Source organism: Crocodylus porosus, unplaced genomic scaffold, assembly GCF_001723895.1.
Source record: "Crocodylus porosus isolate Cpor-Errol unplaced genomic scaffold, CroPor_comp1, whole genome shotgun sequence".
Classification (NCBI taxonomy): domain Eukaryota; kingdom Metazoa; phylum Chordata; order Crocodylia; family Crocodylidae; genus Crocodylus; species Crocodylus porosus.
Window position 1 is genome coordinate 307,805 of NW_017728945.1, and position 26,516 is coordinate 334,320.

The following is a 26,516-nucleotide window of genomic DNA, read 5'->3' on the forward strand; positions in this document are numbered from 1 at the left end:
CTTCCCCCGCGCGGCGGGGCGGGGGAGTCGCCGCCTCCGACGTGACAAAGGTGGCGGGCGGCCGGGGGCCCCGTCTGCTCCCGCCGCATCTGCGGGTCGGAGCCCGCGGGGGGAGAGGGGAATGCAAACGGGGATGGGCCCTCTTGCATCGCCGTATCTCCCCTTCCAGGGGCTCCGGCCGGGGCCGGACCCTGCCGCTGCCCCGCCGGGGTGCTTCGCCTCCAGCAGGCAACGAGCCCTGGTTTGCTTGGCGAGGCTTGCGCGCGCAGCAAGTGTGTGCGCGTGTGTAACATACACGGATATCTATATGGGTGTGTGTGAATGTGTAACGCAGGTATGTATGGGGATACACACACCACGTATTAGCGGGTGCATGCATAGATAACAGCTCCTTCCAGCCGCCCCGCGCCTGCCCCTTTAAAAGCCTCGCAAGCTTTCCGCCCCCCCATTAATTTGCATAACCACGCGAGACTGCTGGGGGCGGCCTCCGCGAGACCGAGGAGAGCGTTTCAATTGTGGCGCGAGAAGCACTTGGCGCGCGCCGCCGGGCCGCGAGGAGGCGAAGGGAGCCGTTGCAACCTAACCGGCTCAAGGGGGCGGGTGCAAGGGAAGCTCTTCGCTAGCCGGAGCCAATCGGTGTCGATACCGGCTGGCTCGTGAGCCAATGAGAAGGGAGAACAAAGCTAGCGGGTCGGCCGGCCGGTCTGAGAAGGGAAAGTTAGGTTGAGAGGTCTCCTTGAGTCGGGGGCTGGCGCGTCGCCGCCGCCGGCCCGGGCCCGACGCGAGGCCGAGGCGGAGGTGGGCGCGGAGCGGCGGGGCGGGTGGGCCTTGCCTCACTTCACCTGGTAGCCCGGTCAGTGACCCCCTCCGCCCCCCTCCCCCTTCTGGCAGAACCGCCGCCATGTGGATCCAGGTGCGCACCATGGACGGGAAGGAGACCCGCCGCGTGGACTCGCTCTCCAAGCTCACCAAGGTGGAGGAGCTGCGGCTGCGGATACACGAGGTGTTCGGTGTGGAGCCTGACCGCCAACGGCTCTTCTACCGCGGCAAGCAGGTACTGGCCTTCCCTGGGGGGGACTCTGCCCCCAGCTGGGGCTGGTCGTGCACCCCTGCCTGGCAGGGCTGCACGACCCACGTCGTGGAGCGTGGCAGGGCCTCATCCTGTGGCCGCCCCCCGGCGGGCACTTTTTTTCTTTCTTCGGCATGGCTGGAGCTGGCGACAGCCTGGCGCGGGGGGCAGACTCTTTTTGTTTCTTGCCCTCCGGTTTTTGGGAATTAAAGCATGTGGCACTGGGCACCGACAGCGAAGCCTTTCTCGCCCCTTTTTAAAAAAGACGACGGGGTGAACGTAAAGTTACCAGCCCTAGTGCCAGGGTTTTTAACTGAGTGCAGTACAGTGATTCCAGCGAGAGCTGCCTTGTCAACTGGAGTCAGTTTGGTTTTGAAACTTTGGATTATGCTGCCATCTAGCGATTTATTTATTTTCCTAAACAGTACTTTGCACTCCAGACGTGCCACGTGGGTTGGTGTCTAGTTATATTTGCTAGGGAACTTAGGTGTGCGTTTCTCTGCGAATATCCCTGTTTTGCCCATTGCTGATGCAAACTGTACTTGTTTTGTTTCAATATTAGTTCAAATTCATAGTCACTGCAGCTGTCTCAGTCATGAGGTGTAGCTGTAGTCTGCTCTGCACGGTCAGACAAGAGGCTGCTGCTCTGTTGCTGCTTTGGTGTGCCCCTAAACTTAATTTTCAGCTAGTTTTTAAGTAGATAATCATGATGGTTCTGTGTCGTTTTGATTGTATAGGGCAGGTATTGTATATTTAATAAGCGTAAGTAAGTAGTTGCATTTCATTAGTGGCTTGGCCACTCAAGGCAATGAATTACTGCTTTAACAACTGAATATACGCTTCAAGAGGGGAGGAAGAGATTTGCAAGTTCTCTTCTACTTGTCCAGTTGTATTTGGGAAGCTTTACTATGTTCTGGGTGCGTCTACATGAGGTGCTTAATGCACGTTGGACTAATTCAGTGCACAGTAAACATCATACAAAAAGTGTTCATCTGTGCTAATGTGCAGCCCCGCCACCTACAGCGCATTAATGAATGCACAGACATGTCTGCCCCGAGCGCCCCTTTCAGCTGTAGTTTCACTTGGTTGTGGTATATACATCACATCCTAAATCATTTACTGTTTCTGTGTTCTGTGATATGGCTACTATGTTTCGTTCCACAAGTAGGCACATTTCTGTGACGGGATACAATGACTTGTAATTGTATTCAAAACATATGGTACAAGAGAGAAACTGCTAAAGTATAAGGAAAATGGTTTAAACAAAATTTGTCAATAGTTTCAATCTCAAGTAAACTTATGATGATTAAATGCGTTTTGGTGGGGGCTTAGTGATTTGGCATAATTGTATGTTTTGTCTGGTTTGCCTTAAAGCCCTATATCAAGGTTGGACAACCTGCACCATGTGTGCTGTGAGTGGCATGGACAGTCTCTGTGTTTGGCGCATAGCAGAGTGGGAAGGGGGCACGTAGTATGGAGACTGGGCAGGGGAAGGGGTCTGGAGTGGCCTTCAAGAGGATGTAGGGCTAATTTGTGACATGCCTGCTCAGAAAGTTGGGCCCCCCCACTGCCATATACCATTATCCAGAAAGTTTGTTTGCTAATAGCAAGTCTGAAGTTAGCCTAGCAAGCATGGTGGGGCACCAATACAACCGTCTGTCTTTTAAAATTTGTTTAAAAGATCTTCACAACTGCAAGGATTAAAATCACAGTTTGATTTTTAGCTGAGAGTTGATCTCCCCAAGTCTGCAGGCAGGCATATCCATTGCCTTTGGTGCTTTTTTAAGTTTTGATTTAATATTGGAGAATTTCAGTTAACCAGTCCTCTGTGTAGTAGTAAAAATGGCAGTGGTATAGAGAGAGAGCTGGAAGAGTGGCAAGACCACCACTGCAAGATAGATGTTTTGTCAGCTAATTTTTTTTTTTTAAACTTTTGGAATCGTCTGATGCCTAAATATCAGCACTTGTTTTTATACTGATATAGCATTTTGGGTCTTTGTTCACAGTAAGGGAGATTTGCTTTTATTTAAAACAAACAAACCAAAAATGTAGACCAACTAAAAAGGAAGTTACCGTGTTTGCAAAACCACATGGTATCTATGAAAATTTGGGTTTTACTAGGGTGTGTGTGATCTAACGGACTGTTAAGCTTAGTAATAAAAGTTTTTCAAGCCATGGAAGTTTTACAGCTTTGAAGGGTTGTAAAGATCTTGATTTGCAGGAAGCAGTCTATCTCCATAAAACTTGAGATAATAGCAGCTCCCCATGACTTTAAAGTAGCTCTGCTAAGTCAAAATTTGGCTTTGTACTGAACTTTAACTTACAGAGTGTATAAAATCTTAACTGACTCAGTAATAATATATTCCTGACACTGCAGGATATTACAAATGTGTGACAAGACTTCCTTCCACAAGTTTTATAACTTCATAACTGAATTTGTATTAAAAATTGGCTTTAAAACACATTGTTCATATATTAGGCATTGCATTGTTAAGCTGTGCAGTAAAGCTTTTTACTGGTTTCAGTTTGGATAAGTTCTTAGAGTTTGAAGAACATAGAAGAAATACCATTTAGTTTATTTGCAAATTTGCTGCATGCATTTTTTGTGAATTATGTATCCAGGGATTATGTTGGTTTTGGTGGCTAGTGTTTGATTGTAAGAATTTATAAAGAAGTTGCAAAAGGCATAGCTTCCCTCACAGAGAAATTGAATACAGGCTTTTGTCTTTTCTGCTACAGTCTCTATTTCCCATAATGCTAGTTCTTAAATTCTCAGAATATATACAAGAGAATGGTCTAAGTCAGTGGAGGCCAGCCTGTTTGGCAGGCATGCTAGAAATTAAACCCCACGTGCTCCTAGAGTGCTTCTCAATTCTCTTCCCCTGCCCAGTCTACTGTTCTGCTCTCTGTTCCCTGTCCAAGCTGTCACTTTGGTGCCTTCCTCTTCTTTGATCTGCTGTGTGCTGCAGACCCAGGCAGCCTGTGCCACTTCTGGCATGTGTGTTTTTTGCAAGAAAAAAGCCTGGAACAACCTCTCTGTAGCATTCATCAACCTACAAAAGGCAGGAATGGCATCTACAAGATCCTGTTGAAAATTGGCTGTCCACAAAAGGTGCACTCTCTATTCAAGGAGTTCCATGAGAAAATGAAGGCAATCATCAAGTCTGAAAATTGGAAACAATCCATCTGGCATATTAATCGAATCAAGGATGGACGGCAGCTTATTCAACATCAGACTATTTCTGTGCAAAAAGCATGTCACCTAGTTCACTATTTAAGATCTGCTCTTTGCAGATGCTGCTGCGTTCATCTCTAACTCACCTGTTGAATTGCAGATCGTGACGAACATCTTCTCTGATGCCATGCCAAACTTGATGCATGCAAGTAGTATATCCAGAAAACAGTTGTCATGCATGTCACAGGGCACCAACATCTCGCCCTAAATCTATGTTAATGAAGCTCTGGACAATGTAGATGACTTCTGCTATTTTGGCTCAACACTTACCAGCTCTGATCAGATAGTGCGCTTAATACAAAACTTGATAAAGTTTCTGTCATCTTTAGCAAACTTGCCTCATGTGTCTGGAACAACAAGCTGCTAACCCTGAACACACAGGTGCCTGTCTATCAGGCTTGTCCCCAATACCATCCTTTATGACTGTGAAACCTGGGTCATGTACTCCAAGCAGGAGCAGAGATTGAACAGTTTCTACCTTTACTGTCTCAAAAGAATCCTTGGAATCACTTGGGACCAACAGAGCACTGACAACAAGATCCTTGAGAGAACTGGCTTATAGTTTATGCAGAGTATGCTGGATGCTTGCAGGCTTTGCTGGCTGGGACACGTGGAGCGCTGCTGAAAGCTGTGGTCAACCCAAGAATCCCCTACAATGCAGAGGAAGGCCAAAGCTCCAATACAGTGGGAAGTTGTCGAGAAATTCAGCATTCCCACTGACAACTGGGAGAACCTTGCCCACAACCACTCAGTTAGAATCATAGAAAATGGGGGTTGGAAGAGACCTCAGGAGGTCTCATCCAGTCCAACCCCCTGCTCATACAGAACCAACTCCAACTAGATTGTCCCAGCCAAGGCTTTGTCTAGCTGGATTTTGAAAACCTCCACCACTTCCCTGGGTAACCTGTTCCAGTGCTTCACCACCCTCCTAGCGAGAGAGTCCTTCCTAATATCTAACATAAATTTCCCTTGCTGCAACTTGAGACTGTTGCTCCTTGTTCTGTCATCTGCTACCGCTGAGAGTAGTCTACCTCTGCTCTTTCCACCCCCACTTCAAGTAGTTGAAGACTCCTGCTAAGTCTCCTCTTCTCTAGACTAAATAAACTCAGTTCCCTCAGTCTTTCCTCCATAAGTCATGTCCCCTAACTCCTGAACCATTTTTGTTGCCCTCTGCTGGGCTCACTCCAATCTTTCCACATCCTTTCTGTAGTGGGGGACCCAAAACTGAGCACAGCACCCAGATGTGGCCTCACCAGTGCTGAATAGAGGGGAATAATCATTTCCCTTGACCTGCTTGCAGCACCCCTACCAATGCAGCCCGGTTAGCCTTGGCAACAAGGGCACACTGCTGGCTCATATTCAGCTTATTGTCCACTGTCCCGCCCCCCCCCAGGTCCTTTTCTGCATAGCTGCTGCCCAGCCAGTCAGCCCCCAGCCTGTGCTGGTGCATGGGATTGTTCCATCCTAAATGCAGGACTTTGCACTTGTCCTTGTGTTTGGAGAAGCCAGATCAAAGCTGGTGTAGTCACTGCAAAGCCCAGGCTGAGGCCTGCAGGTGGGCCAGGAAACAGTGTGTGCTTCAACCTCCATCTGATGAGTGGACATGTAGTCATTGTGGGAAGGTTTGCAGCTCACATATTCGGCTCTTCTCCCACACCACTGCCAAGCACCATTGACTGACTGACTGTCACGTCTCCCTTCCTCCTGTTAAGATGTTGGACGGCCATGGAAGGTCCCAGGTGGCCCTGCTTTAAGTGCAGTACTGAGTTATTGGGGTCTTGTTAGGAGAATTAAGAGGCTATTTTTTTTTTTTTTTTGCTCAACTAAAATCATATATATATAAAGCTGAAATGAGAGTATGCATAGACTGTAAGGTTGTCTGCATTCTTGGTCTGTAATGCGTTCTCCTTTAGAAGGCATTTAAGGGATGAGGAATGTTTCGGAAGGTGTTTGCCGCAAACTTGCTTGTCATTCAGTCTTTAAATAATGTGAGAAGGGCCTTTTAAGTGTTTTTAATTTTTTAAACTATGCTAAGGACAGTTCCATATTACTTTGGGACTTGTTTTTTATAAATTCAGGGCAACTTTTGCTTAGAAACAAACTACTGGATATGAGGTGGGATTGATCCATTAGGTTCTTTCTAGTGCTTTTGCTACAGTAGGGAGATTAAGAGTATGTCTGTGCTGTGACCAAGAGGCATTATGGCTGCACCTGCAGGCATACCCCAGCTAGCTTTTGGGCTTGCCTAGGTGAGTAGTAATTGCACTTTCCAAAAAGTATAGAAGTGTGGTTTCAGGGATGCATACCTCCAGCAGCTATTTGTTCTTCTCTTGCTGAAGTCCAACCCTGCTTTGGAGAAAAACAGCAATGCAGATTACTGAGGAAGGTATTGTACAGTATTCTCTTGTGAAATACTGTTCAGGAGAAACTTTGTTTAAAAAGAGAATTCTTTTTGGTCTAATGATGTGTGGGGTCAGATCAAAGCAGGCAAAATTGCTTGATTTATTTATAATAAGACTCAGGGCAGCCCACAGACGAGAGCAGAATTCCTTCTAAAATGAGTGAAGGAGAGAGCAAAATAGGAAAAACAAAACAAAAGAACTTGAAAGCTCTTAATATATTAAACTATGGAGCATTCCCTTTCAAACAGTGTCCTTTCTTAGCTTTGCTTGTTAAATGCCCACTGAGATATTTAGCTGAGGAGTCTTGCAGAGCTCCTTGAAGTTGTCCAGGTTTGGTCTTTGGTGGCCTTCAACAAGGAGGCAGTTCCAGAGGTCGGGGCAATTACAGAACAGTCTCCCAAGTGTCTCTGCCAAGCAAACCTGACTCATTGATGATACTTGTGAGAAGTTGCTTTTGGCTGACGTGGGGCCTGTCACAGGGCATAAGGGGAAGACAGGCCCTTAGGTACATAGAGCAGAGGCCTTAAGTACATGGAACCCAGCACCTTGAATCATGCCCATTTTTGACTAGAGCACTGAGTTGTGTTCCTGATGGCCCATTCCTGTAAGGCAGTCTGCTGCCTTCAGTACCAGCTGCACTTTCCTGATGGTTATCCACAGTAGCCCCAATAATTTAACTCAACCCTTGGAAAACAAGCTTGATGAAATAGTTCTTGGACTAGGGCCTTGTGCGCAAATAGCCAGACTCCATCTAGGTTTAATACATTACCCAATGAGTAAATGTAGTCAATTTTATAATGTTAGGGAGGTTTCGGGAAAGTCTGGTTCTTGGTTGTCATCACTTCTAGACCAGAGGAGTGCGGGGGGGGGAGGCTTGCTGTTTTCTCCCTCCTCCATCTTCTTGCGTTCATTTCTGCATGCTCCATTACTGAATGTAACGAGTATTTACCTTCTTGCAGAGCTGAATGTTAATAAACAGTCCAAAGTTTCCATACACACAGGTAATTAATTACCTGCCTGTTAACTGGAAAGGCTTAGCAGCAGTGGAGGACAAGAATATTTTCAAAGATGAAGTTCCCCAAGACGATCTTTATTTAACAAATATAACTCTTAAAACAATGTCCCAGATATTTCTTGGAGGGTTTTGGAAATGGTAAAATAACTGTTGTCTTCATCCCCACAGTTATATTGTCGATGCTTGGATGAGTGGCATTTTTACTGTATGCTACAAAGAGACTAGGAGATCTGTTTCAGAAAACATCTTGGAGCCTTATGTTGTATTTTATTGTGGCTGTGGTGAGCACAGAAATGCATCTCGAATAAATTCTAGCACCCTGAAATTGAAGAGATGAAATACAAATAACTTTTTCTTTCTTACCAAAACAAAAAGCATGCTTGAAGGGCAGTACTAGTCTAGGATTGTTGTAAATCAAATGGAATGTGTTCTGGTATGAAAAGGAAGAGAGTACAGCACAGCAATACTTCAGAGAGCAAAGTTAATCCTGGTCCAGAGAGAGTGTGGGTGTTTAGGGATGAGATTTCCGTAAGTTAATGTTTTGTCTGAGTCCTTCAGGTTTGTAATGTTCTTGATTCTCAGTGCAAAATTTGTACTGTGGGGGGGATCATTATCAATAATAAGTACTGTCATACTTATATCTGCAATTGATATTGCTACTTTTGGGCAGGTTGTATGATGCTTAAGTCTCCAGAAACTGCTTCAGTTGTTGGTTCTTTGCATTCCCTACTGCTCTGCTTTTGGCTGTTCTTTATGATGGTCCCTGTTGTTTTAATCCTGCTGGTCAGCTCCTATCTAGCAACTTTGGTAGTGTCATGCACTGGTGCTAAATCAAACCTTTCAGTTGATTCTTATGAATTTGAGTTGAATGACTCTTCATATCCCAGCAGGAAATGACTTGATCTTATTTCTCCTGTCAGATTTCTACTGGAAGTTCTTTGGCATTTGATGTCGTAAATCCAAATTGAATTAGCTTAATTCTTGTGAAGTGTAGACATTTGTGGTTAACTTAATTTTCCATGGATAGAGAATAAAGCTCTGAAGATAAATTTTTTGGTGGCTTTGGCTGGGTGGGACCATGACTTCCTGTATAATTTCTGTTGCTTAGACCTTAAATATGTAGCAAAGCTTGTCTGAACTTCTAAACTTGCTGAAGCTTCAAGTATTTTACTGCCAGGTTTAATGTACTACTCCTTCCTTCTGAAGTTCTTGAAGGGTGGTTATAAGAGGTCAATCTGGATATCTGTACTTGTATTATTATTTGGACAAGCTGGAATTCTGCCATTTTGCCATAGTTCTGTTCCAAAAAGTTTTAAAAGTACTTTAATTCAAGGTAAAACTAGGACTTGTTGAGTAATTCTCAAATAGCTGAGTGTCTTTAAGTTGTGAAGAATCCATTCTGATCTCTTTATTTTTTTTATTTCATTTTTTTTAAATGGAGAGAAAAAAAGTAGACAAGTTATTCACTACTCTTCTCCAAGCCAAGTAAAGACTTTCTTGACAATAATGTGAAGGACACAGGATACATACAATATTTTATTTTTATACTGTACCTTGTTATATCTAGAATAATGTGTTGTGTTGTATAAAACTAGATTTGTTCCAGTGTTACTAATGATCAATGCCTGGAGCATGTACACAGTGATTCAGTTAGACCTGGCTTGTAATGAGGAGTCCTCTTTTTAAAATATCAGTTATAGAGTTGAGATGCTTTTTTTGTTATGGAATTTTAACGGAATATGGTGAGAAATCTTTGCAGAGAAAGCTGGGGTAAGTGATTTTTTTTTTTAATGAAAGTTGTGTACTTGTTCCATACTTGGTATGTCCACGTAAAGTTTGGTAGCCATTCTACTGCTGTTTCATAAAATAGTGGCATGAGTGGTATAGCCATTCTGCCACAATACAGATCTTCTCGTGTTTTAGTACATGGATCCTGCTAAATATCTATAAATGTGTCAAGTTCTACAAATTACTTCATTCTTATTAGAACTGTGGTGCATTCTCTTGGCATATATGTACATTGTATAATCAAAATCTAGATTTGAGTTGGCATTAAAATGCTAATTTTTATGTTCACAAACTGCATAGTTTTTTTTTTTTTTAATTTCCTTGTAGATGGAAGATGGTCACTCCTTGTTTGACTATAGTGTTGGACTGAATGATATTGTTCAACTACTAGTAAGACAAAGCCCAGCTGTGCTACCAGCTGTTAACAAAGAAAAAGACTCCGAACTCTCAGATACAGACTCTGGCTGTGGATCAGGCCAAAGTGAGTCTGATAAGAATTCCAACAATGGAGAAGGAGCAGTGGAGCTTGAGGGACAACCCAGTACAGCAGCACAAGCTAACTGGACTGATGCAGTATTTGGCCTCTATAAGGTAAGTGTAGTCCATCCAGTACATTGTATAGAACAGAACAATAAAACCAGTCTTGCAAAAAAACTCTGATTGCTTAGAATTAGGCCTGAGAGCAGAAACTGGTTTTCTTACCCCTTGAGAATTTTTAGATTTTTTTCTGGAAAACTTGCCCTCTTTGGAATTGGGGCACAAAGTAAAAATCTCTAAATACTTACGTGAACTGCTTAAGTGAAATTTGTTCTGAACATGTTGAAATGGGACTCCTAAATAATTTTGAAACTTTAAAATATTTTTTTTAGAGTCAAATTTGTCAAAACCAACACTCTTTCTTTCCTGACCACCTTGACACTGTAAACAGTTGCTTGTTAATGACGTTATAGTGGAATGTTTTTGATCTGGTATTTTTTTCCTGACAACTTCGAAACTCTGTCCTTAATTGTTGTATGCTAACAGTAGATATAAAATGCCAAAACTCTGCCCAGTATTTAAGAGAAAAATAAATGATAGACATTTTTTCTACCTCTTAGAGCTCATAATCCTACAATGTAGATCAGTGGTTCTCAACCTTTGGACTTGAGGCACCCTTGTGACTTGGGTGCCACCCAATTTAAAAAAGAATTTATACATCACAGTGCTTACCATCTTGCAGAGAGACTGCACAGTGGAGGCAGGGGTGGGGGATTGGCCAGGCAGGGACCAGCTTGAGCCTGTCCTTATCTGTTCACCTCCCACCTTGGGGTAACTTTCAAAAGATCTGGCGGCACCCTCCTTGAGAAACTGATCTAGAGAGTTTTTAGGTTGCCCTGTATGACCAGGAGGAAAGTGTGTAAATTGTGGGGGGTTTTTTAATCTAGTTACTTTTTAAAACTGGACCTTGTTGAGGGAGCTTAAACTGAAAACTAATTTGAATGTTCAAGTTTAACTTGAAAATTCATTTTGGTAAGTTTGTTTTTTCTTACTTTTATTAAGGTGAACGACTTAGTAGATGGTCGAGATATGAACATGGGAGCATGGTTTGAAGCCCAAATTGTAAATGTGACCAGGAAGAAGAAGACCTCAGAAGAATCGAATGACAGTTATACAGAGTCTAAACTGCAATCATCAGTTCCTGAAGAAGATATTATATATCATGTGAAATATGAAGAGTGAGTTGCTACTTCTTGCCTAATGACAATTATTGAAAGGAGCTGATGTTGACATTCAAATAACCTGAGAGAATTCTCCCAAGTTGGTTCTGCTGGTAGAAAAACATACCCAGAGCTGTGTGTACAGAAATTTGAATGCTGAGGCCCTGAAGAGTGGAGAGTTTGCAGTACTGACACTGTGCAGATGGGGGTAGGGAGAAGGGAGGGGGGTGGCAGCAGTGGCATGTGCACATGTCTGTCTGTTTTGCAGGCTCCCTTAGTGTGCCTGGAGACAAGTGACAGCAGTGCAAAGGGCCCATGGTCAGCCTGTTTCCTTGCAGCACAATGTGGAGAATGTGAAAGGGGCATGCTGTGCTCCTGTTGAAACAGTAGAGTCCAGTGAGTGATATGCTGTCTCCCAGGGTGGGGTGGGGAGGGGAGTGGAGGAAAATGCTGGTGGACTGTGTTCTCTTCTGAGATGTCACAGCATGTATAGACATTCACTGTCTCAGGCGAAACTCTCCAGGGAATGATTTAACCCTAGTTATTTTCCCCAGGTTATTCTTCTGGAGCAGTCATTTTTACTCTGGGAGAAAAAGCCTAAACATCTGTACACTCAGAATTTCTCCTGAGAGCAGTGACTCTCCCAGGAGAAACAATATCTGCACAAGGTCCCTGATAGAGAGTTTGGCAACATGGATCCATAGTAATAATTTAACACTCCCTTACTGTCACAGTAACTTCATTACTAGACTGTACATTGAAAAGACTATTTTAGTTTTACAAGACTAAATAAATGGTCAAAGTATAAAATGGGATGTGACATTGTTTGCCATGCCCTGTTTGACAGCAGATAAACTTGAGGGGGTGGGGAAGGAGGTTTCGTTTTTGGTAACAAATATTATGCTGGCATAAACTGTTTAAAATGTGTAAACTTTTAAAAAAGAAGTGATGATTCAATGTAATATCTGATGTTGTCGCAATGTAGCACTAATTATTTACACTTTTTCCAAAAAAAGCTACCCAGAGAATGGAGTTGTACAACTGAGTTCAAAAGATGTACGTGCACGAGCACGGACTATTTTGAAGTGGCACCAAGTAGAAGTTGGGCAGGTGGTGATGGTCAACTATAATCCTGATGAACCAAAAGAGAGAGGTTTTTGGTATGATGCAGAGATATTGCGAAAACGGGAAACCAAAATGAGCAAGGAGATATATGCAAAGATACTACTTGGGTAAGTAATCCTAAACCTAAGTCGATGGAAACGTGGGGTAAAATCACAAAAACTAAATGTTTCATATTCTGTTCGCAGTTATCACCCCCCCCCCCCCCCGGGTTAGACTTTGGTTAAAAGGGTGTGTTTCAAGTAACTTTAGTAGTAGGATAAGAAAGTTTCTCTTTATTTTTAACTGCTAAAAATGAAATGGTATCTAAAAGATCAACTTCATTTGTATTACATTTTTTTTCTGCTTTGCTTGGATAATGCATAGTAGACAAGTGGTATTTTATTCTTTTTCCCTTGCTTTTAAGCTTTTCTTTCAACAACTCCTTGAGTGTGACTGTATACACAGATGTTTGGATGATACAAGTCTGTGCCTTTTGTAAAAGACAAAAAAAAAATTAAGAAACCACGTGCTATGCATAGGAGGTGTACATTTAGTTTTGTTTATGACTTGTCCAAATGCAAGTACAGGTACTCCTCAACGTCGTCCTGGTTTAACATTGTTTCGTTATTATGTTGCTGATATATTGGAGAACATACCAGTTTAAAGTTTTGCAATGTTTGATTATAATGTTTGGCCGCTGCTTGCTAGTACATAACTACTGTGATGTAATTGGATTTGCTTAACATAGTTTTGCTTAGTCACATTTTTCAAGAACGTAACTATGACGTTAAAGTGAGGAGTAGCTGTACTACTTCCCCTTGAAGGATCTTGTAGACACATCATGGTATTTTTTTTTTTTTTTAGCATAGAAATATGCAATTATTCAGCTTCACAGAAGTTTAGGGCTTGAAGGGACCTCATGAGATCATCAGGTCCAACCTCCCTGGTCTAAGCAGGAAAGACTGCTGGGGTCAATTTTTAAATGTATGTATCTAAATACGTGAGCTAAATTATGAAACTGCAGCTATGAGTAGAAAGACATGGGTCTAAGTCAGAGCTGTCAAACTTGTGAGTGGTTGGTGGTCACATATCCCCTTGGCCGTGTGCAGGCCACGCATTGTTCTGCATCACCCTCCCTGTCATGCGATGTGGCAGGAGCGGCGCCTGGACTGGGTATCTGTGGTATAGGTAAATGTGCATTTATTATCTTTACTGACTGACTTAAAACTTGTTTAGATCAGCCCCAAGTCCATGACGGCGTAAAGCTTTTAAACAGTTCTGACTCCAAAAAGCCTTGCAACTTGCTCCCCTTTTTGGTCTTTTCCACAAAATACCCTTGTTACAGACTCTTTCAGAAGCTCAAAAACTCTTGACTGAGATGAGGCTCAGTCTGTTAACCCAAATGGAAACAAATGTGATGCTAAAGCTCTTCAGAGATGTGGAGCAAGTTTTGTTTTTTTGTTCCCATTTGGCAATAACTCATTCAATTATAATCAAGGTTAGCAATCTTAGAGGATATCTTGATGTAACTAACAAACTTTGGAATCATGGGTCCAAATTCTGTAAAGATGAGCTTTGCTTTTCTTCATTCTGTGAGAGGCTTCATTTTGAAAGCAAACCTTTAGAAAGAGTTATGAAATCATAATTTATTTGGGGCACAAGCTGTCTCTGTTCTTCATTTTGTAAAACACTTTGCAAAGTTTCTCTTTGTCTGTAACTGGGATCTTTGCTGTACTGAATGACAAAGTACTGTGTGTGGGTGTGTAGAGGGCAGAACATGGGGGAGAGGGGCTAGGAGTGTTGGAACTTTACTCATTGTTGGGAGGAGAATGTGTAAGGGCTGGGGATGGGGGGAGGGAGACCTAGCAGCAGCTGGGCAGTGAGGTTTAAAGTAGAAACTTGATTTGAAGCTGGACTATAGAGAGGCTTGCTGGGCAGACGAGATGCTAGATGTATAGGACAGATCCTCGAGGAGGGAATTGGAAGAGATGACAATTGGGTATAGGCAGACACTGGTGTCTGGGAAGTTAGGCAACTTTAAACAGTGAGGTTTTCTGTTTTACACAATAGATCTAACATATCATTTAAAGTACATCATTGGTTAGAGATTCCATCTCTTTTTTTAAGAGTAAGCACTTTTATTGTCATGTTAAGGAAAGAAACCATAGTTGGCATTTAAATGGTAATTGAGCTTCTAAGTTCTTTTTTTTTTTTTTTTTCCATTAACAATCTGAGAAGCTCCTTCATGAAGACTGTCTACACACACTTGTTTTAGAGGGCAGTACCAGTGGTATAGCAATGCAAAAGCAGTGTGTAGCCTAGCCTGTAGTACTGTACCTTCTGTCTGGATTTAGACTGTTATCCTGATGGTTACACATGCCTGTTTATCATGTTGGCTAATGCATAGTAAAATCCCAGTGTAGATCAGCAGTTGGCTTTATTACATGCTAGACTAGCATGTTGTAAAGCTGTGATGTATAGTAAAGATGGAGATTTAGTTGGTAAAATACTAAATGATATAGTAGAATTCTGTTGACAAAATGACACGGACCAAGGGTAACTCAGATTCCTGAAGAAACCATTTGAATCTGCAGATTTTTTTTGTTTTTGTTTTAATGAAAAGTTAGTATGCTTCTGGCCTTTGCAAAAAGTACCTTTTTTACTTTTATAATACTGCTGTTATGCTATAATTATAACAAACTGTCCTTCCTGAATTAGCAGTCACTATAGCACAGTTATTGGAATCCACAGGGTCCCCATTTTGATGAAGAAAAAATTGTCACATTGCATGAAGCTTATTTAATTCTGGCATGGTTCTTGTCATATAATTGCCATGTTGGCTATTACAAATCTATTAATTGGTCACTCTGTTATCAAGAATGCTTCAGAGGTTAGTTGTGATAGTGTGTGTATCTGCTGCAGTATGAGCTATGCTTTATGCTTGAAAAACCTAACTAAAGACTGATTTTTTGTTGACTTAAATTTCTCTCCATAGGGATGCTGGTGATTCCTTGAATGACTGCAGAATTACTTTTGTGGATGAAATTTATAAGATAGAAGAACCTGGAAGCGCTAGTCCAGTTAGTGCCAGCCCGTTAAAAAGTGAGTAAATTGCTGAGACCTTAAGTTTTATACTTGCTCCTTTGCTTTTGGTGGTATTCACATAATTATTTTGGGGTAGTCAAGTAACAGTGGTTTTAAATGTTTGCAATTGAGACTTTCTGTCCAATTTTTAATGTAATTTACTCTTTTTCTGGGGTCTGACACTGAAATAGATCATGGTTCTTGTGTCTACAGGACAGAGTGGACCGGTGTGTAAATATTGTAAAGACAACCCAAACAAGACCTGCAGAATGTGTGCCTGTTACGTGTGTGGAGGCAAACAGGATCCTGACAAACAGCTAATGTGTGATGAGTGTGACATGGCCTTCCACATCTACTGCCTCAACCCTCCTCTCAGTAGCATACCAGATGAAGAGGATTGGTAAGTCATGAAAATGGTTTAGTAATATGAGTTAAGCTGTAAATGATGAGAAGAGTGTACAGCTTTCCCTATATACAAAGTTGGAATGAGAGTCCCTACAGGCATGGGTTTTAAATCAGTGCTATTGAACGCAAGTGCAAGATTAAAATCCGTTCAAACCTGCCTTTTTATTGACTTGGCTCTAATTTCTCATCCAATTAAACAAAAAATCAATACAAATCAGTCATAAATATATACTTTAAGGCTGTGGCCTTTAATATTGATTTAAAAACTACACCTGTAGGGGCATTTATCCAACTCATGTGGACAGAAGCTAAGTGTAAAAGCAAAACTAGCCTCCATCAAAACGGAGGTTGTAATCTCAAGAAGCAATTCTGTGATTTTGTATTTAATGCGAGTAAAACTCTACTGGTCTTATCAAGCTATACCTTTTCTAAATTAGGATGGATTTCTTAAATTTTGGATCACTTGTTGTGAGACCTGATACGGCTTTTCCTGAAAGCTAGGCTTCTTTCTTGAGCATAAATTCAAAACATTTTTCAAAGAAACAAAGGATATTGTTTCTGAATGTCCATAAACATGGGGTTTATTTGGCCAGATTACTTCTAAATAGACCCATTACTTGCATGGAGATTCCATGAACAGGTGCAGATTTGCCAAGGAGAGATTGACTAGCAAGCAGTATACAGTTCAGTTGGATAAAGTATTCATTCTGATGTTACTCTAACTCCTAAAAGCTTTCTGACGGTTTCCTCCTTGACTAGATTTTCAAGAGTAACTAGGGGTAATGGGTTCCTCAGTTGACTGTTTAAGAGAACTTACAACACTCAGGAGAATTAAGCCTCTTAAAGGCATCTTGGCATGGGCATGCAAAATCACTTAATGAGTGTTTTCCTTCTCTGCATGCTGCGTTGTCATGGAGATGATGTCTATGTGCTAGTTTAGTACTACATAAAGGTAACTTATCTGATGAATTCTGTTATCACTGTGATTACTGTAACTGCAAGAACAACTTGTAGACTTTGGGACAGTGTGTGGGGAACATAATTTAGTACTTTTCAGGATGGTAACTAGTAAACCTTTTGTACTAGTAAAGACTAAAGCTCCCTCTAGGCAGTACCCATAGTTAGAATGGTGTCAGCTAATAGAATATTAGCTAATAGAATATTACAGAGCCTCTTTTGCTCAGTATGAACTGGGTTTTTGAGAAGCATACCAGTTTAAAGCATGTTGTGGGCTAGCATTTTTTCATCTTTTCTACATGCTTCATTCTGACATTCTAGAGTACAGTTGGGTTTTTTAACAGTTCTGTCTATGGTGGTCAGAAAATTATGCAAGCACACTGTCTTAAAAGTTTTAACTAGTATGCAGTTGTAAATCCCAAATACTGTGGTTTTTATTCACTTCAAATAATAAATTTCTCAAATGTGCTATTTTATAATCTACCAGCTTACTCTAAAGAAGAGAACTTTTTAACTACAGATTGCTCTTGCAAGCTAATTTTCATTGATTGGTAACTTTAGGTATTGCCCTGAATGTCGCAATGATGCAAGTGAAGTGGTTTTAGCAGGAGAAAAGTTAAAAGAAAGTAAAAAAAAGGCAAAAATGGCATCAGCTAATTCGTCCTCACGCAGAGACTGGGGCAAGGTGAGTGTGAAACTTTTTTTTTCTGCCTTGAAGTATTGTGGCCCTTGTACTATTTTAGCTCACCTGGCTTTCTGTTTGAAACAGGGTATGGCATGTGTGGGTCGCACAAGGGAATGCACCATTGTCCCCTCTAACCACTATGGACCAATTCCTGGTGTACCAGTGGGCACCATGTGGAAGTTCAGAGTTCAGGTATGAAGCAGTAGCTTGGAGTGAATGAGCCTCCAGAGGCGAAAATAGATTTAATGCAAGTCTTGCATGAGCAGTATGCACTGGCAACTGCAGCCAGTCCAGCATATGTGCTAATGCACATGAACTGGAAAAAAGAAAGACCACTATAACTTGAATAATAACGTATTAACAATGAGGGATTCCGTGTGTCTTTTTATGCAGTATTATGCTTTAGAAAGATATGAAAGCTTTTTTAAGAATTTGAACAGGCAGAAAAACTTTAAATTGTTAAAAATGTCAGTGTTCTTTTATATAGAGGTCTCCCTTAGGGGCCTTGTAACACGCTCAGTGCTGGAGCAGCAAGGTTGCCTGTCCTGGATGATTCCTGGACCTGACCCATGTTGCCCTTTCTGCCCCCTTGGGGTCCCACCCTTTTGTTTTTTCTGCCACACTTTTTTAAAATTTGACCAGGAGGCTGTCCCTAGAGGGCAAAAAGAGGGCTTTGGGAGGTAGGCCCCCCTCTGGGCTGAGGCCTACTTAGGCTCACAGGCCCTAGGTTTGCACCCCCAGTCCTTGTCTGGTACCGCAGTTCTCCAACAAACAGCAGCCCTCCTTCTGAAGTGCTTGGCCTTTGCCCCCACACAGCCTGTTAGGTCCCTGGCTTGAGAAGGGCTCTTTCTATGCAGAGTTCCCCTGCAGCACCCCTGTGGCCTCCAATCTATTTCTTCCAGCCACACCTGGTCCTTTAGTATTGGAACAAAAAAACATGAGCTTCAGCTTCAAAGAAAAGTCTCCCCACCCAGGTTTAATCGCACACCATGGTAGAACTGCCACACTGGCTCACAACAACTTATCTTTCATTGTCCAGTGGTGCTGGGGCTTCTTTCCCATTCCCTTGCAGCCTAGAGTCCTTTCTCCTCTGGCAGCCCATCTTTCTGCAGCTTGAAAATCTTAACTCCTATCCTTGCCTTACCCCCAGCCCAGCCACCTCCTGGCCATGTGACTGGCCCTTTCACCTCTTTCCTCTAGGGCCAGGTGTAGCTAATTGCCTGCTTAGCTTCCTGACCCTTGGTTCTTCACCTAAATCAAGTTGGTGTAGTAAAGGACAGGGGTTCCCTGTTACTGACATAAGTATGTGAAATAGAGACTTTTGCATTCTGCTAGAAAATGGGGAGAAGTGGGCACTGAATTATACCTGAATGTTTCCATTTAATTGTTTGGTATTAGCTTTCTAAATAGTGGGGATAAAAACCATCTCCCCATCTCAAGCATATAACTGTATTATCTGTAATGTACTAAACTACTAGATTTCTCATCAAACCAGTGAGTGATTATCCAAAAGAAAGCACATTTTTGAAATCTGGTTAAAGCACAAGTCTACTATTTTTCTCTTGGCATATTGCTCTGAAGAGCATTTCTCCAGCTTCTCTTTCTTCAATCTGAAGTTGGGATCAACTTTAATATTTTTCTTATTTGGGCCAATGCTCCTTTTTGCCTTCTATAGTGTTTATGCTTGTTCTGCACTAGTATAAATGGCTATGTAAACATTTTAGGGCAACGTTGTTGGGTCTTTTATGTATGTTTCTGTGTGTTCTGTTAGTGAGAAACTATTTTCAAAGCCTAATTCTAACGTGTAATGGTATATATGATATCTAGGTGGAGATAAATAGCAGGAACCAGATGCAGGCATTTGTTTTAAAAAAATAGAGATTATGCCAAGAGATGTATTCCTGCTGTGCACCCTTCCTCCCCCTTGACCCCCATCCCTGCGGACCATATTAGTAAATCGGTTCTGCATCATGAATGTCTTCATTATTTAGTTAAATGTTTGACGCTTCTAATGGTCTGTTATGAGCAGCTGCCCATTTAAACTATCATTCTCCTGTAGGTGAGCGAATCTGGTGTTCACAGGCCTCATGTAGCAGGCATACATGGCAGGAGCAATGACGGTGCTTATTCCCTGGTTCTGGCAGGCGGCTATGAAGATGATATAGTAAGAGAATCTTGGAATTGTTTTCTGGTAGCTCTCTATACAAAACTTTTTAAGCATACTGAATACAGCTGTTGTCTCTTTAAAAATCTTGGGTTTATTTATCTAATCCTCTACATCCTGCATTATACCTTTCATCTGAAGAACATGGTTCCAGAATAGACAGGGAAAACTAGGCAAAACAACAGCTCGAGGTGGACCCAGAGAAGTGTCCTCTGGTAGTGCCATTAAGAGGGACAGGGCCAAAGTAAATAATCTTGACATCTGTACATCTAGCTTCTGCTAGGAAGCTCTAGCTATGTTTTTTGAGGCATCTCTTTCCTCCTTCCAAAGAATGCTCTGAGAACTTCTTGTGTTACTTCTGTATCTCCCTGTGCCCAATTCTCAGCACAGAACTGGGAACCACAGCTGAATCGCTACTACGGAATCAAACCTGCTTTTGTTTAGCATTAGTTCTCATTTTCCTTATGTTCTAGTACCGTATTGCCAATGTTTGTGAAATAGACAGCTAAAAATGTAAAACACATCTGGTTTGTCCAGTTTCATAAGCTTTAAGTTTTTGTGTTGCCAAGTTGTACTGCAACATAGGTGCTGAAGAAAGGCAACTTTTTCATTGTCCCTTTTAATGGCATTGCCAGAGGACACCTCTCTGGGTCCAGCTGGAGCTGTTCTTTTGCCTACCTCTCCCTGTCTAACCTGGAACTATGTTCTTCAGAATGTACTTTTTGTCAGGGATTTTTTTTTTTTTGTAAAAGTGTTGTGATGCTTACTGGAGCATAGCGGTCTGTGAACTGGTAATGTACACCAGCTTGCCTTATAGCTCTGTTTGTACTAGCTACAATAGTTGAAGGGGCCATGGGGCAACTATGAGTCTGGCAAAGCTGCACATCCAAACTTCTTGTCTCAGAATCCTATATTACAGCCCTCTGTTTTAATTTGAGTGCGACTAAACCATTTGATATCGTATCATTTCAGGACCATGGCAATTCCTTCACTTACACAGGGAGCGGAGGTCGTGATCTTTCTGGGAACAAGCGTACAGCAGGGCAGTCTTGTGATCAAAAACTTACCAACATGAACAGGTTGGAAGCATTCAAACCAACTCTCATGAAGCTTTCTACATAGTGTCTGGCAGGCTGAAAAACTCTCTTCTGTTAATGCTGTCACAGAAAACTAACAAGTGGAAAAACTTTCAAAGGAGCTTTGCTTTGTATGGTTGATTATAGATCAATATGCAGTGGGAAAATTCCCAGTAACATACTGTATTTTCTGGCATACCACATGCTGCCAAAAAAGACACGCTCCTTGTTTTTGGAAGGCAGAATAAAGAAAAGAATTTTCTACAATTATGGCTATGTATAGCAGGGAGAGGGCCACATTTTCATCTTGCTCACTCTCCCTTTCCTGCTCAAGCAAAAACTATGATTTTAACCCTTTCACAGGCTAAAACTAGCTGCTCCTGGAGATTGGAACTTCCTAGACAGATCAAGGGTTTTGAAAAGCGCAACAACAGTCGGCAGGGCTGTATTTTGACAACAAAATTGCTGAATAAAGGAGAGCTTGGTTAGTGGAACATAAGATAATTAAAAAGGGTAGAGGGTTGTTAACCCCTGTGGGGCAAAGAGGATTAGCAGGAATTGGGTAGAATCTGTTGAGCCATTAAGTCAGCTGACTCTCTCTTAGCACTGTCTGAATAAAATGCCGCTGCTGCTGTGGGGCAGTTGGTTTTAAGCTTTGGGTAGAGCAGGAATCAAAGTGAGGCACCATTGCAGCTTCCCTGGATCTGCCCCTCCTGGACTCTGCCCTTCCTTCCATGCAGCTGCTTGGAGGGAAGAGAAGAAAAAGCAGCAGCAGCCATCGTATAGTTTCCATGCTTCTATTCTGGGTAGAAAAGACCAGACATGCACCCCAATTTTGGAAGGCTTATTTTTAGAAAAAAATGTATGTAGCAGGCACATAAATATGGTACTGTAAATGGAGCAGTTGTAAATGGGATTAGACTTTATTTTGCAACCTGCATGAACAGAGGGATGAATTTTGAGCAGAGGCTTTCATATTCTGGCCTGTGGCCCATTTGTCATCTATGCAGCATTTGCTACTAAATTGTAGAGGTGGTTGGTCATCTGGGAGTGTCTTCTCCACCTCATTTTTAATCTCATTAAATCCTTTTTTAATATTTCTCCTCCAGAAAGTTTAGTATCCCTGTTGCCAGAAGGATGTTACATAGTTGGGAATTGCAGGAGATTACCATTTTTACTTATCTTGCAGGCCATCCAGATAATCCTTTTGGTGATCTCCATGTTAAAATATGGTCCATGCTAAAGTAAACTTTTTAAGGGTCTACATGATCATGTTTTCTATACATGGGTAACTTTCCTGAAAGCCACTGTTTCTCACTTTTGTCTCTGATCAAGAGTTAAGCAAATTTTTAATAATATGACATCTTGCACACCTGTTTCTTCCTGGGATTTTGAAAGAAACCTTTTTAACTGATCTTTTTGATAAAGGATAAAACTTAAGGCTTTCAAACTCCAGCATAAAGACTAAGCAGGTGATGTCAAGCTGCCCTGGAAGCAGTAATTGGGTCTACAGTAGTACTGGCTGGACCCATGGTGCCATATCTCTCCTCTTCACAGATCCCCAGTGGGTTTGCTAGTGCTACCATCAGTGCATCAAACATTTGATGTATTGTTACCATGCTTCACATTCATATCTTTTTGTATCTTTATCATGCTTTAATTTATATTTAATTCTGAATATCCCCCCCATGGGTTATAACATTAATTTAATTTATTTTTACAGAGCTCTAGCTCTGAATTGCAGTGCCCCTATCAATGATAAAGATGGAGCAGAGGCCAAGGATTGGAGAGCTGGGAAGCCAGTCAGGGTGGTGAGAAGTGTAAAGGGAGGCAAACACAGCAAATATGCCCCAGTAGAGGGAAACCGATATGATGGAATTTACAAGGTAAGGAGATGTTCCTAACTTGGACTGAATTGGAAAAGAGTGGTTTTGTTTTGTAGCTGACTAGAAATTTCCATATCTTCTGAAGGCCTTACATCTGGCTGTTGTTTTTTTTTCCTTTTAGGTTGTGAAATATTGGCCTGAGACAGGAAAATCTGGTTTTTTAGTGTGGCGTTATCTACTCAGGAGAGATGATGAGGAGCCTGCCCCTTGGACTAAGGAAGGGAAGGACAGGATGAAAAAGCTTGGTCTAACAATGCAGGTACACTGTCCTATTGAAAAAGTGTTACTGGGCATTGAGCTAGGAGGATTATAGGTCTAAGGAAGGGACAGAGGGAGATCTTGGCAAACATCTCTGGATATTATTCTGCTTTGTCTGAAGAAGAGACGTATGAATTAACATGATGTAATCCCATAAGTGAGGGATTACTTGTATATAACTATACCTTCAGTACTGGTGACTGCTTGTTACCAGCCTGTTAACATAGCTGAAAGCTAAATGTAGTTTAATAGAATACATTTCCTACTCGTCCCAATATGCAAGGAAAAATTTTTTATCGGATTTTGTGTCAAATTGGGGGTAGGGACAGAAGTTCAAAATGTGAATGGCATTCTAAGTGTACATAATTTAACTTTTTTTAACGGAATGCATGACATCCTATCAGTGACTTGTATCTTGGCACCTGGTTATGTGTTAATGCATTTTTTCCTTTAGTATCCTGAAGGGTATTTGGAAGCTGTTGCGAACAAAGAAAAGGAGAAAGAAAATAAAAGCGGCGATGAGTTTGAGACCCCAACAGGAAAGGGAAAGAGGAAAAGGAAATCAACAGGTTGGTGTAGGAGGCAAGTGGATGTGGCAAATTTATACAGTTTTTTTCAGTGGTATACGCAGTTCAGCATTTTTTCTCTCTAAAAAGGTTCACATGTTCTTTCAGGGGGTGAAGTAGAACCCATTGCTTCTCCTAAAGGGACCCCAAAGAAGACTAAAGTTGAGCCATACAAGCTGACATCTCAGCAAAAGGCTCTTATTAAAAATGATGAAGCCAATGAAAAACTGTGGAATGAAGTACTAGAAGCTCTCAAAGATGGACCGGTATGTCAGACGCTTCTTACCTGGGAACTGTAATAGAAGTAACTACTTGGCTGTCTCCAAATGTAGGCCGCTTGGCCTGACTGCTTTAAAAGCGGGGGTAGCCTATAAGCAGGAGTGTCCGACATTAGCCTGCAGTGCTGCGACATCTGCCTCATGGGGGCTCCTAGAAGTGCTGGAAATTCACAGAAAGGGCTGAAATCCAGGCTGTGGAGCCTGTTGGATGAATGGCAGTGGTGGGGGAGTGCACAACAGCTACACTAACACCAATGGTTTCCTGACGCTGATGCTGCTTCGTCTGCAGTGTGGATCCGGCCCCAGCCCTGGCCTATAGGAATGTAGCATTCCTTTTGGGTCAGGAAGGCTGAAAAAGTGGCTATCTGTTCCGAATGCTGTAGCCACAATTGCTGTGCAATGCATTAAATTGTTGTCTTCCTCTGCTCTTTTAAGTTCTTCAGATGAAAAACAGCTTCCAAAAACAAATTCAGTCCGAGTCCAGTGGTGTCTTCCTGCCCAAATGTCTGCAGCATGATTTTTTATTAGTAATGGTGATCACAATGTCATGTTGTGAGGTGGTTGTTGGGTTTCTTCCTGAATTCTGTAAACTAGGAAGTCTTATGGATAGCTTCAGTCACTTGAATCGTGCTGCATATTTCGAAAGCAGTAGCAATGCAGTGACAATTTTCTTCCATTTCAGAAATTCCTGAATAAAGTGGAAGAAGCTTTTCTATGTATTTGCTGCCAGGAGGTGGTATTTCGACCAGTCACAACAGTGTGCCAACACAACGTCTGCAAGGTGAGTAGTTGGGATGCCCGTTCTTAAGTTGTAGTTGTTCTCCCAGTAGGCTTCAAGGTTGCACCATGGGCTGCCACTTGTTTAGCTGTTTACCTTGACTTGCCACTGCCTTGCTTTCTCTCCAGGTCAAGTTCAAGTAATTAAGGAGTGCCGTTGTACTCTCTTGCCACCATCTGCTAAAGAGAGCAAAAGATTCAGAATCATCACCCTAGTTGAATAAGCTTATAACACTGTAGATAGTAAAGTGGTCTGTGTGGCAATTATGAGTAAAGCTATGATTTCTTCTTTCCGTCAGAAATTGGGGGTTGCTGTTAGCAGCCATGGAGGAATTCTTACTGAATTTAAATAATACATAGCTTTATATTGAAACATGTCTGTCTAAATGTCTTTTGTAGAAGAAGACATGAAATTTATTGCCAGGTGCAAAAGCTTCCATTGTTTCACTGCTTCAATTGCCTGTTCCCTAGCTGTCAACAAGTGCATAGCTGGGGAGTACCTCTGCTTATAGTCTGGGAAGTAACCTAAATTCTTCAGTTACATCTTTTTTTTTTTTTTTTTTTTTTCCTGTCTCCTCTCCCAGGATTGTTTGGACCGATCTTTCAAAGCAGATGTGTATAGTTGTCCAGCTTGTCGCTATGATCTTGGCAAAAACTATACTATGCAAGTGAATGAAACACTGCAGACCCTCCTAACTCAGCTCTTTCCTGGCTACGGCAATGGACGGTGATTCTGTAAAGCACTTCTATTTTTCTTCGTTCAGACTTGTTAATGGGTTTTCAATGGGCTTAATTTAAATATGTAGTCCCCCATACCCTTTCCCTAAAAGTAAAGTCTTCCTTGTTATAAAATCTACAGACTTTGAGGGATCTGCTTTTGTATGTTTGTGGGTTTTATTTTTCTTCAGTTTTTTTTTTTTTTAATGTTAGACTGAGTTCAGGTTTTTTCTGAAACCTGCTGTTCATCAACAGAACTTTTTTTTCCTTGAATATTACAACATGCTTCCGGTAAGGCTGCTAATGAGCATGAAAGTTCTCAAAGTTCCTTTTCTCCCCCCCCCCCCCCTTTTTTTAATTCTGAAAATGGCTTGGTTGCTAGAACAATCTTTTGAAGTCTATGGATTTGGCCATAAATGCCTACCTTTTCTTGGCAGTATTTTGATGCTCAACTTTTCTGAGATGGTTCCTGGCTTATGACCTGTTACCCAGGTTGTGAACGTCTTGGATTTTTTTTTTTCAACCTAGTTTTCTTACACGTTTATCAAATTATTAAAAGCCATTCCCAATCAATTTTGTGTACAAAAAGCCGTTTTTTGCATTTAGCCACATAGTTGGGGCAATACGAAGTACTACCTCAGTTGGACTTGTCTCTATTAGAGAACTATTTGTTCAGCCAGGTGCTGTCTTCTATCCAGAATGCCATTGTGGAATACAGTAAAGCCATTCTTAAGTGCCTTTGGTCCTTTTTTTGAAAGACTGGGCTCTCTGAATCGCCATTTTTCTTTCTCTTTTTCCTTTCTTTTTTTTAAGCACTGAAATGTTTAAACTGCCATCTGCATTTTATTTTGGGGTTAAAATATAACACTGTAGCTGTATCTCTTTAGCATGGAACTGCAAACTTTCAGGTTTTTTCCTAATGCTAGGTGTGTTATGGTAACGTGAATTTTACTTTTGTTTCATTGCATTCTTGTCTGGAAACGGAGAACAACATTGAACTTTTATGAACTGTTTTGTGTGTTATTCCCTCTTTCTGCTCCCCCCCCTTTTTTTATTGTATGAGACCAGAAAGGCTTACTTTCCAGCTCCTCCTCTTCCCTAACAGTACCAAAGTTTGCAGTTTAATACCTCAAGATGACAGGGACGTTTTAATCACACTTTTACTGCAGACAGAAGGGAACAAATGTACTTGTATTTTTTTTTTTTTTTTTTAACTCTCACCCTTTTTAAAAATTATAATGTTAATATTTTAGGGGCAGAAAAAACTTTTATAGGCTTTTTCGCTGAATTTGTCAATTTTTTTGTACAATGTCCAAGTCAAAGTTCTCAAAATAAATATCTGTTCAGATTAAA

General features: G+C 41.6%; 1 protein-coding gene across 1 annotated transcript in view; it reads left to right on the forward strand.

The window, feature by feature from the left end:
* Positions 1-26,516, forward strand: part of UHRF1 (ubiquitin like with PHD and ring finger domains 1) — a 26,792-nt gene extending 276 nt beyond the window's left edge. Inside the window, exons 2-18 of the mRNA XM_019550538.1 lie at positions 93-106; positions 890-1,054; positions 9,837-10,100; positions 11,049-11,224; positions 12,223-12,438; positions 15,306-15,412; positions 15,608-15,794; positions 17,318-17,441; positions 17,526-17,633; positions 19,501-19,605; positions 20,578-20,684; positions 22,405-22,567; positions 22,689-22,826; positions 23,280-23,394; positions 23,500-23,657; positions 24,352-24,450; positions 25,031-26,516. Of these exons, the coding sequence (XP_019406083.1) occupies positions 902-1,054; positions 9,837-10,100; positions 11,049-11,224; positions 12,223-12,438; positions 15,306-15,412; positions 15,608-15,794; positions 17,318-17,441; positions 17,526-17,633; positions 19,501-19,605; positions 20,578-20,684; positions 22,405-22,567; positions 22,689-22,826; positions 23,280-23,394; positions 23,500-23,657; positions 24,352-24,450; positions 25,031-25,177 (2,367 nt within the window). The 5' untranslated portion in view covers positions 93-106; positions 890-901 and the 3' untranslated portion in view covers positions 25,178-26,516. The remainder of the gene's footprint in view (positions 1-92; positions 107-889; positions 1,055-9,836; positions 10,101-11,048; positions 11,225-12,222; positions 12,439-15,305; positions 15,413-15,607; positions 15,795-17,317; positions 17,442-17,525; positions 17,634-19,500; positions 19,606-20,577; positions 20,685-22,404; positions 22,568-22,688; positions 22,827-23,279; positions 23,395-23,499; positions 23,658-24,351; positions 24,451-25,030) is intronic.